This window comes from Alosa alosa, chromosome 4 (assembly GCF_017589495.1).
Source record: "Alosa alosa isolate M-15738 ecotype Scorff River chromosome 4, AALO_Geno_1.1, whole genome shotgun sequence".
Classification (NCBI taxonomy): Eukaryota; Metazoa; Chordata; class Actinopteri; order Clupeiformes; family Clupeidae; genus Alosa; species Alosa alosa.
Window position 1 is genome coordinate 11,643,987 of NC_063192.1, and position 12,022 is coordinate 11,656,008.

The window sequence follows — 12,022 nt, forward strand, 5'->3', positions numbered from 1 at the left end:
CATGAGCTGGCTGCTGCTTGAAGCATGAAATGTGTTTGCTGAGCTGCCGTGGCTGTGCGGAGCCTCAAGGACTGACAGGGAGAATATTACTGAGTGCCTCCTGGCGCTGACCAAGCTGCACTGACTGGTAAGGATTGCAGTGCTCAGATCCCACCACTAGATGGCAGTAGAGGAACTTACAAAGGCTCACCAGGGCAAAGCAAATGGGAAAAAATCTTGTTTGTGTCTTGTGTCTGTGTCTTGTGTCTGTGTATTCTGTATGGGTTCTATGTCAGCTTTATGCTCTACACAAACTGGTCTCCAAAGCAATACCATATGCATCAAAGCTATAAGCTATATGTCATCAGACGTGTTCTCGGTGAGCGCGTCATGCGAGCAGTGTGCTTTGCCGGCTCTGCTCTGGCAGGCCCCCGTGGAGTCTGATGGCCAGGAATGTGTGCCTCGCGCATTACTTCGGCCCTCGCCACAAAGAGCTCCAGGGCCCGCGGTCGACAAAGTGAGTGAGCTGTTTTTCCGGCACAGCGATGCGCCGCACCGCGCCGTGTTGAAAGCTGAGACCGTAAAACAAGCCAGCCTTCGACCGCAAAGACCAAAGCTCACAGAACGCGGGCAGTCAGATAAACAACCATTACATTGGTTGCCATTACACAGCACCCGGGAACACGCCACACAACACCTCATTATGTTTTTTTTTCTAGAAACATCAAACCATCCCCCCCGCCCTCCCCCTTCAGGGCCCAAAATCACAAACGACGCCACAGGCGAGACTGCAACACGTCCGTCAGTCGCAGACTCAGGACTTTGGCGAATGCTGTGTGTATGTGTCACACCCGGCCGTGGTCGGGCTGGGTGTTTTGCGCGGGCCTGAGGGAGCGCGTGTGTATGTGTGTGTCTGTGTGTGTGTGTGTGTGTGTGTGCGTGAGTTCCAGCACGGTCCATGGCGCCAGCTGCCTGATGTGCCAGCTTAAGAGGATGGCAGCCCCGCTGCCACCTCTCTGTGCCGTGGCCCTCATCCAATTAAGCAAGCCACAGCAACAGGCAGAGCAAACACTCCAGCCCGCTCTCAAGGCACTGAGCAGCCAAACAAGGCAGGAACAGAGAGAGAGAGCTGCAGATGAGAGAGGGAGAAAAAGAGAGAGAGAGAGAGAGAGAGAGTGAAAGACATAGAGAGGGAACGTTGAGAGAAAGGGTTGGAGAGAGAGAGAGAGAGAGAGAGAGCAGGAGATTGTTGCAGAGTTAAGAGATGTGCACTTCAACGAGAGCCTGAAGAGACATTTCATTAGTTGACCGAATAAGGAGCGCAAGGACAATGGACGCTCTCTGGCCATGCTACTGAAAGGATGGAAGATTAGCCTGCCAGCGATCGTATTTTGTTTGTAGGCTGGTGCTGTGTTAATCTTTTCAGTCACCACAGATCAACAATAGGATACCAAATTACATTGTTGTGTAATGGCAAGCCCAGACAGCAAGAGATTAATAAAAAAGCAACTCAGTGACCTCCAATAAAAAACGGATACATATTAGCCATGAATAACTGTTTAGTTCACGTCGATGCCAAGTTTTTGCTTTTGCTGCTGTCTGGAGCGTGACGAGCGGGGTGCATCAGAGGACACGGCTCCTGTCAATCATCTACCACAGAGGGACAGAGGGCGGACAGGGCCTGGGACAGTGGGCTGGGGACACGTCAGTCTGACTGACACGGACGCAGCACTTCCAGCGCGGCTGCTGTTCCATTCTTAACATATGTTCTAGTTTAACTGGCTGTGTGTCAGGTTCAACTCCCTCTCCCTTTCTCTCTCTCTCTCATTCTCTCTCTCTCTCTCTCCCTCTCTCATTATCTCTCTCTCTCTCTCTCTCTCTCTCTCTCATCCTCTCTCTCTCTCTCTCTCTGCCTTTCACACGCACACCCACCCACACAAGCCATTCCACACTGGGGCCACCTGCCCTCTGTAGCTTTAGACCAAACACCCAATTAAGTAGAGCACGAAAACTTTGATAGCTTCTCCAGGTTGAGACGGTGTGGCCCTCTGGGGACTCCTGCTGGCTCTCCACGGTGGCCTGACTTTCTCCCTCTCCTGGAAGAATAAGCCCTCCAGTGGGGAATGTAAACACAGAAAGTTCCAGAACACCAGAACATGGAGAGCACAAGACAAGCCCACACTGCCTTCCCAGATATCCTCGGCACAGGGGTTGAGAAGCCCACGGCTAAACCCTAACAGTGGATTACAAGCGATTCAGGTGACATCAAACACAAGGCGAACTGTGGCTGGTTTGACCTTTCCTTAAAAGCCTGTGTGCGTGCGTGTGTGTGTGTGTGTGTGTGTGTGTGTGTGTGTGTGTGTGTGTGTGTGTGTGTGTGTGTGTGTTTGTATGAGAGAGAGAGCTGATGAATGAAGGCCCTTCACCCTTCATTTAGATGTTCCCTGGCCGGGTTAAGGGCTTGTGTTTTGAGACAGATGAAGAAGAGGTAAATAACAGAATGACAAAGACTGATAGCATCATTAGCAAAGCCAGATGTGGAGGCAGGGGGGAGGAAGCACACGGGGAGGAAATATCTAGAAAATATTCAAACATTTTTTAAATTGATTCGATTTGCATTAAACAGCCTCAATTTTGCCATGACGCTAAACAAACATCATTCACAGTTGTGATATTGCACTTTGGCTTCAAAAGCACAAGCAGCTCAATTGGGTACTGTCTGTGGCTGGAACTCGTAACACAGCCAACGCTCGTCTTGCTCGTCCTTTGCAGGATGTCCACAACAGCTGATGTGTGTCTGGAGTGCTGGCTGGTGGAAGAGCAGCAGACAGACAGCCCTCAGCGGTCCGCCCTCGCCAGCTTTCACACAACGCCCCTCAAACATCAACACAGCACCAGGGGTTAGGGGGGTGATATCCGAAGATGCTTGCTCATCCCCTGTTTGTACAGCTGGGGGTGACTCACTCAGGGACTGCGGGCGGGTAGGCGGAGAGGTGACGGTGCAGATGAAATGATAAACGGTTCCTGTCATGATGGGCCACATCTGGATGGGCCACATCTGGATGGGCCACATCTGCTGACACATACGGCCCGTTTCTGGCACACTCTCCTCTAGCCCTGCAATCCACCACTCTGTTGGGACCCCTCACCTGGTAGCACACACAGCACTATACTAGTTACAGCACTAGTACCTCTATACTTATTCACCTGGTAGCACACACAGCACTATACTAGTTAAAGCACTAGTACCTCTATACTTATTCACCTGGTAGCACACACAGCACTACTGTATACTAGTCACAGCACTAGTACCTCTATTCACCTGGTAGCACACACAGCACTATACTAGTTACAGCACTAGTACCTCTATTCACCTGGTAGCACACACAGCACTAGTACCTCTATACTTATTCACCTGGTACAGTCGCACACACAGCACTATACCAGTTACAGCACTAGTACTTCTATACTATTCATTTGGCTGATGCTTTTATCCAAAGTGACTTACATGTGGCACTTATTACAAGGGCCTCAAAAGCATAATGGTGGCAGCTGGGAGTCAAACCAAAAACGTTTCTGGCCACTGTAAGTTAGCCCGGCTCCTTAGCCACTACGCTTACATCACCCACTAGTCTTTGAAACTCCAATGCAAAGTACACTATCTTCTTCTCTTTCTCTAACACAATGAACAAAAGGAAAAACTTTACAATGTTTCAACTCACATCCAAAAAACAAATGAAAGGGAAAATCCAGTTTAAAAGAAAAATAAGCACGATAGAAGAAAATATCCCTATAGACACCATGCCGATTTCAAATTAAATACGAATTATCACACACAACGGAGCACGGTAATTGCTTGCCTCCAAGTTTGCGGAATCCAATCCATTCTTTGCTTTTTCTCCCCTTTGGGAAGACTTTGAGGCGAGTTGATTCAAAGCAAAACCGCATCAGTCATTTTGACAGACAGCAATGGACCTGATAATAAAGCCAAATATACTCTGCCACTGGTCTCGCATCGCTTCTAAGCCCAGTCCTCAATAGACTTCACACACACACACACACACACACACACACACACACACACACACACACGCACACACACACACACACACACACACATACACATGTCCCCCCCACACACACACACACACATACACACAAACACATACACATGCACGTGTGCACATATTCCTAGTTTGTGTATAATTGCATTCTCTCCCAGGTTGGACGGTAACATTAAACCTATTACAGCAGTTTCAGCGCTCACTGAGGCGGCGCAGTGCGGGAGCGTCAAGAGCTTTTGTATTTGTTCTCCCTCTCTTCCCCCCGATCTCATCTCGCGGGGAACGCATTCAATCTCGGTGGCGGCCCGCTTGGCCATTCAAAGGAAGAGAGGAACTCAGGAACTTACAAAACACGCAATTTCAGATTGCATGCATTTTTTTTTTTTTTAACAACGCATCCTGGAAATGGGGAGGGGGGGTGCGACCTGAATGGGGTAAAAGTGTAAGGAGCCTCACAGCTGATACAATGGGCCTGTCAGTCAAACTGTGCCGGCGACAAACTTAAGGCTCCACTCCGAACCAGAACAAAAGCTGTCTTTAAGGGTAGAGCCTACCGTGTACATGCCAGGCAGAAAACAGACACAGAGTGTGTGTGTGTGTGTGTGTGTGTGTGTGTGTGTGTGTGTGTGTGTGTGTGTGTATGTGTGTGTGTGTGTGTGTGTCAAACAAGGGGGCTGTGGGTGGAGAGGACCTCACAGATAGGAAATAACCAGGGAGGGACAGGGGAAAAAAAAAAAGATTGAGGGAAAAGGGAAGAAAAAGAGGAAAAGAAAAGAGCAATGAAGAGAAAGTCACCGCAGCCGTGAATGACAGTCATTGAAAAGTCAACCCTTTGTTGAGGAATGTTTATGTCCTGTGCTGCCATGGCGACAGAGGAGAGGGGCTGGGCCCTTCTCCTCACAGCATGCCCAAGAGCCAGGGAGGTCCCTGGAACTACAACACTCTCCACTTACAACATCAGAGTGCCTGCCACATATGTAGGGGAGATATAGCGTGGGGATGCAATTCCATTGTGTGTCCAGTCAGTGTGCATGTCAGTGACAGCGGTATCCTTAGACACCACTAGAAGCATACACAGATGTGTTCCAGGGTATGCATGAATGAAAGCACTGTTTGTGGAAAAGGGACTATCACTGGCACTCTGCAGGTGGTTGTGTATGGATGTGTGTCTTTGTATGGTGTGTGTGTGTGTGTGTGTGTGTGTGTGTGTGTGTGTGTGTGTGTGTGTGTGTGTGTGTGAGAATTGTGGGGGGTGGAATAAGCTCGCCTGCATAGCTGTAATGAGCTCGCGAGAGGGGCAACCGCAGAGAGTGTGTGCGCATCATGTTTCATAACACAAACACACACACACACCCGAATACTCCTGGTGAAATAACCTCTACCCTCTGCACATTACTTGCTATCCCATATACATAGACACACGCACACAAACAAACACACACACACACACACACACACACACACACACACGATTCTCTTATTAACAAATACAAATACACAGTAACAGACACAGTAACAAAAAACATAAAATGAGTAACTATATCAAATAATCCTTTAAACTCATCTATTCACTGATGATGTTCACAAGCACCACCAAGAGCTATTTGCTCCATAATATTGCACTAAGCAGGATTTAATAATGAAAATCAGACAGGTCACTTCCAAACACGTTATTAATATGAAATATGCTAATCTGACACAAATCTGTCTGATCTACGATGCTAAACACGCACGCATATAACATACAGACGCCCACCCACTCACTCATTCACACGCACATACTCAAAACACCAGCAGGCTAAACTAAACCATCAAAGACAAATATTATGCTAACATGTTTTCAACACCTCCCTCCCTAAATGACAGAAAAATGATGGAGCTCTTAGTTGAAGCTCTCCAGTCAACTTGCACACGTGTTTTGGATTTTGAGTTTGGATTTAGAAATCGGCATACTGTAGCTAAAACATTACTCGCTAAACAAAATCATCCGTCTAATCTGTGAGCTATCCATCTACCCAGCTGTGTAGCTGTGGGACCTTCACACGCACGCACGCACTTACGCACACACACACACACACACACACACACACACACACACACACACACACACACACACACAATCCATCCACATGACTTTGAGATACCTAGAAGAGCTCATTTATTCATTTTCTTCAATCTCCTGGGAGAAAATCTGCCATGCCGTGTTTGCAAAAGTGAGGTCTATTAGCGCGAGGCAAGCAGGGAAAGGGCCCTTCGTCTTATAACTGCACTCCAGGGGTTTAACGGCAAATTGTGTGTGTGTGTATTTCAGTGTGTGTGTGTGTGTGTGTGTGTATTTCAGTGTGTGTGTGTGTGTGTGTGTGTGTGTGTGTGTATTTCAGTGTGTGTGTGTGTGTGTGTGTGTGTGTGTATTTCAGTGTGTGTGTTTTTTATGCTTCTCTGTGTTTGAATGTATGTGTGTGCATGGTGGTGCCTGTGTGTTTGTGTGTGTGTGTGTCTGTGTGTGTTAGGCATGGATCTTTCACACAATCATTACGGCCACTTTCAATTAAGCCCTGGCACAGTTATTAAGCCACTTTAAAGAAAGGGGCACCTCTTATTCTTCACGGCCTTTCACGGTCTTCTTTCTCTCCCTCTCACTTTCTCCCTTTATTCCTCTCTCTCTACTTCTCTCACTTCCTCTTTCCCACTCTGTACCTCCCTCTCTTTCTCTCTCTCACACACACACACACACACACACCCACACACTCTCTCTCTCTCTCTCTCTCTCTCTCTCTCTCTCTGTCCCTCTTATTTATTCTGACAGACATGCCTCTTCTTCTCAGGGGAAAATGGTCTGTGTCTGACCAGTGAGAAAAAGAGAGGAGGTCATAGCCTCTAGTTTCCTACTGGGGAGAATTACAGAGAGACCAACATGCTCTCTGCTATGCAGTTCATTGCTTGCAGATTGCGATGTCTCAAACAGCACAGGGCACACCGTTTCTTCTCGAAGGACAGAACCTCCAGTAAATGTTTCAGGGTTGATTTACTATGTGTTTGGTGCTTGTTGTTGTTCCAGCTGAGTGTAAAAATAAAAGCAACTGCAAAAAGCAATGCTGGCTAGAGAGCAGACAAACACATTATTGACAGCCATCAGGGAAAGTTAGCAAAAGAGGTGCTTACCTGCATTGATCATTCTATGATCTTCAGAAGGCAAAGCAGGGGAAAGAGGAGAGAACGGCGCAGTTAGCAATAGTTAGGCGCAAAGCAAGCAACAAAGCAAGCAACAAAGCAAGGCATTTGTGAGAATGAAGGACCAGTTGCTGAGAGCAGGATGGATGAGAAATGGAGGCTAATAGAGAAATTAAAAAGGAGAATTGATGGAGAATGGGACACATGGACAAAGAAAGTTCATGAACGGCTCAGACACTTGACCATCCCAAACAAGCCCTGGTCTGCTTGTCTGGAGACTGGTCTGCAACAAATTTGAACAAAAATAGCAGGTTTTCCCCTCCCTCAGACGAGAGGCTTTTAGAATTCCCCTGAGTCATCCCTGGTGGTGGTGCCAAAGTTGCAAATTTAAGTGCTGTCATTATGTCACTGCCACACCTGGTTCTGCCACCCGCAACCATAGGCAGACATACTGTACAAACACATACACACACACACACACACGCATCATCATGTCAACCTGCACTGATGCAGATTGAAAGCAACCGATACCAAAGAGCACATCAGAGCTCATCCATAAATCATGAGTGAGTGGCAGCTAGGTATTTACCCACTGAGAGATGGAGAGAGGTAGAGGTGGAGGGAGAGAAAGGGAGGGAGAGAGGGAGAGAGAGAGAGAGGGATGGAGTGAGTAAGTGAGGGCAAGAGAAACAGAGACAGAAAAAGAGAAGGGGACGGTGAGCATCTGTATGTATTATTTACCTCACAGAGGAGAGCTGGTTGGCAGGCGGAGAGCTGGATTTGAACACCGCCTGCCAGCGACAGCTCCCGCTGGACACATCTTTCACACCCAGCCAACAGCATAATTGCACTGTTTGTTTTGTCGTGTGCAGGTACTTCCAGTACACTCGCCTCTCTCTCGCCCTTTCTCTGTCACACACACTTACACACACACACACACACACACACACACACACACACACACACACACACACACACACACACACACACACACACACACACACACACACACACACACACACACACACACACACACACACACACACACACACACACACACACACACACACACACACACACACACACACACTCTATCCACCTTCTTGTACCCATGATCCTTCTTTGCTCATTCATTATTCTGCACAGCAGTCAGTGGGGGATGAAGTCCATTATCTGGAGTTTGTACTTTTAAAGGACTGAAATGGAATTGAGTTTCAGCAGGACAAAGAGCGACCGTGTTTTTTTGTCCCCTCGGCCGCCCGCTCCTGGACTTTCTTTTTCCCTGCTTTCACTCTCGTGGGCATAATGTGATTATGACTCACTCATTTGCTTCAAAGTGGTGTGCAGTTGAGCTTTAAATGATTAATGGGCCTGAAGGAGGAGTGACTCATCGTGGCCCGTCGCCGGACGGATCTCTCCTTCGCTAGCTTGCTCGCTCGATCGTACGCGCACAAGTTCTATCTCGCTCTCTTCAGGCTGAGACAGGTCTCAGGCCGGCCGTCTGGTAGATTAAATATTGACTCGTGTGATTAAAACGCTTGTCAGGGCCCGGGAGCCCGGCATCCGATTTGCAGATGGGCAGAGGAGTGTTTTTTTTTTTTGGTGTGTAAGCAGGGGATTTGGGGGTGAAGAGTTTGCAATGGATTGGCCCGAGGCGGGGGGCGTGGGTGGGCGGAGGGTCATTTTCAGGGAGCTATGAAAGATGCTGTTGAGGTGGGTGGGTGGGTGGACGGGCGGGTGTCATCAGAGAGCAGCCGTCGGCGCACAGTGGGGCACCCCATCGCCAGCTTTCGTCCAATTCAGAATGACAGAACAAGTCGAGCCTGGCTCGACAGATTGACCGCTCTCCACCCCTCATAAACTCATAGTTTTACACATACTCTCTCTCTCTCTCTCTCACACACACACACACACACACACACACACACACACACACACACCAACCTTGGGTAAACCCAAATGCAATTGTAAAGAGACTGGAGGGGCGCGGAGCCCTCAGTGCCGGAGTGTGGGAGCGGCTCTTGAACCCCCAGCGGAGCATTAGTAAAAGGGACAAAGTGCTCCTTGATTGGGTAGGGGGTCTCTTTGTTTTGCCCTTTTAAGCTGGATGACTTTTTTTTCTCTCTCCCCCGACACAGCCTCCCTGCGCTGGGGTCCGAGAGAGGGTTCCGAAAACCAGACCGAGCCACCAGAAGGAGGATAGGAGGGGAGGTGGGGAGAAAGTGGCCCTCCCCCCTCACAAGACCCTTGAGTTGGCTCTTCCATTCCTGTGAACTGACAAATGCACTGAAAAGGAACTGGAAGTGAGTTTTCGTTCTTCCACGCAGCAAAGCATGGCAAACGCAGCATGTATCCGGCCGAAACCGGCCACGCCAGGGAAAACTAGCAGGCTCATTTCTATTTGTTTGTTTCCTAGTATCACCTACCAATTCATCAGTTTACTGAGCCCTTTCTTTATCAAGGCAATGTTAAGCATGATAGCCAGGTTATATCACTACAGCATCCTAAGTGTATCACGTCTTGAGTCTTGTGATCCAGATAGCCAGAATCAAACCATTCTTGATGAAAGTGTGCAACAGTCTTAACTGTGACCAGCCCTTTGCCAAGGCTCTGATACTTATTAGGAACTGGTGCCCGGTGCTTTTAGTCCATTTATAATGACGAACTTCTGGGAAATCGTTTCTTGCACAAATGAGATAAACTGCTGGCTTGGAATCAGTCAGTCTGGAGCAGTGCAGTCAGAGGGTCAAACGGACTGACACACACTCTATCAGCATAAACAAAACATGGGCACGGAATAGAGGGTGAGAAAATAACAACAAAAAATCAAAGCACTAAAAGATTATCTGGAGCAAAGAGTTGAACTGTTTGATGTAGGCCAAGGCAAACTTTTATATCTGACCTGAGAGGATTGTGAAATATGAGCAGACCAAAGCCTTAATAACATCCACAACAGAAATGTGGAAACATGGGGAATTTGCAGAGATTGGAGGAGGACAATTCACAGCATTTTGCTCTCTCTCTCTCTCTCTCTCTCACACACACACACACACACACACACACACACACACACACACACACACACACACACAAAAACCAGACAGAGAGGGTGTGCTTTTTTTTCACGGAAAACTCCATCAATTTCCAGCTGTGCGAAGTGTATGCCCACTCTCCATTTCTTTCTACGCCACTTGAATAAATAAAAAAGCAGGCGAAGGTCTTTCTCATTCGCTAGTTTACCTCATTCAGCGGATCCCTTTCTCTCGTCTGGCCTTAGTGAACTCCCTGAGACAAAAGCTCTGGAGCTCCGAGAGGGGACAGAGGAGAGCTGCTTATCGGTGCCACCATCTCACTGGAACTGGCAGAAATGAGGCGGGTGGAGGGGGGGCATGGGGGCATGGAGCACAGGGGGCATGGGGGGCAGGGAGCGTGGGCGGCACTGCTGGTGGTGGTGGTAGTAATGGTGGGATTTGGTCGTAGTGTTGCTGGGGGGCAGGTGCGGGAGCAGTGGCTTACAGCAGGGGACACCCATAATCCCACACCCAAACAAATTCTCATTTGTTTTTTTTCCTCTTATTCTTTTTGAGGCCTTTGGGGATGTGGGAGAGCCCAAGGTCCATCAAGGTCCAAATCTGAAGTCATTTGCATTCCCAGCATAGCGGAGGCCCATGATAATAAGATAGATGAGGGAGGTATAAAAGGATTCCATTTGCTCAGACTGCCTTCAATCACAATGGCACAATTTCACGCTGCACAACTCCCTCATTTGAGCTCATCTTTTAAGGCCTGCCTTGTTCAATTTACTGTGAGGGACTAGATAAAATCCTTCATCACTGGCATCAGAATAGGAAAGCAGCATGCGCTTTTCATTTTTTTATGATTTGGTTTTTTTAAAAAAAATCCTTACATTTTAATCAATTGAAGTCAATTGCAACCAGTGTGGTAAAGCGGATTTTTTTTATCAGTTTGTGAAATGCCTCACATTAATTACTGATTATTTTGATAACTGGACAGAACTTAGGTTGAAAATGTGTAGCATGCTGAAAAGAATTCCATTAATTTCCATCACAATCAGCTCTGTTAATTTATCTATCTTTTCAACAACTTCAACTTTTACCATAAAAGAACCGAACTCAAGGCTTGTCATTCCAAGCACACCAGAGTTCGCCCAATAGCCCCAGAGATAGTTCTTCTCAGTCCAGTGATGGATAAGTCAGAGCTTCAGCAGGCTTTCTGACCAGAAGCCTGAGTTAATGGAAGTTTACTACCCAAGGCCCATCCCTCACAGCCAGTCCCCATCAGCCTCAGTCTCATCACGCCAGGGTCTCTATGGTAACATCAGCCTCTCCCTCTGTTCACGTTGTAGCACTCCAGGCCCCGTGTTCTTCAGATTCACCCCCCATGGCCAGAGGGATGCCCTTGGTCACAAGCAGGGGTTTCTCCTGGACCCTCTGGATCCTACTACGCTGGCGCAAGTCTGACCAATGCGTACTGCAGAGGCCATAAGCAGAATTGGCGATGCAATGAGAGGGGATCGCTATAGCAGTCGCAAAGCTCTGCTCCACCCAGCCCCAGAGACACCAGGGCATGCCACTGAATAGCGCCAGCTGGCTAACGTGCCTTTCCGTGCAATTAGACTTCACATTTCACAGGTGCAGTTGGCCAATTATCATTTTGGGCATTTGCATTTGTGTGCACGCAACCTTTTGCCAGAGGAAAACACAACTCAGAGACATCATCACACTGACACACAAACTTCTTTCCTGCCTAAAGAAAGAACAGATGCCTCTTTATAACAAATGAGTTTA

General features: G+C 48.0%; 1 protein-coding gene across 1 annotated transcript in view; it reads right to left on the reverse strand.

The window, feature by feature from the left end:
• Positions 1 to 12,022, reverse strand: part of agrn (agrin) — a 218,397-nt gene that overhangs the window by 151,946 nt on the left and 54,429 nt on the right. The window contains 1 exon segment of the mRNA XM_048240581.1: positions 7,206 to 7,226. Coding sequence (XP_048096538.1) covers positions 7,206 to 7,226 — 21 coding nt within the window.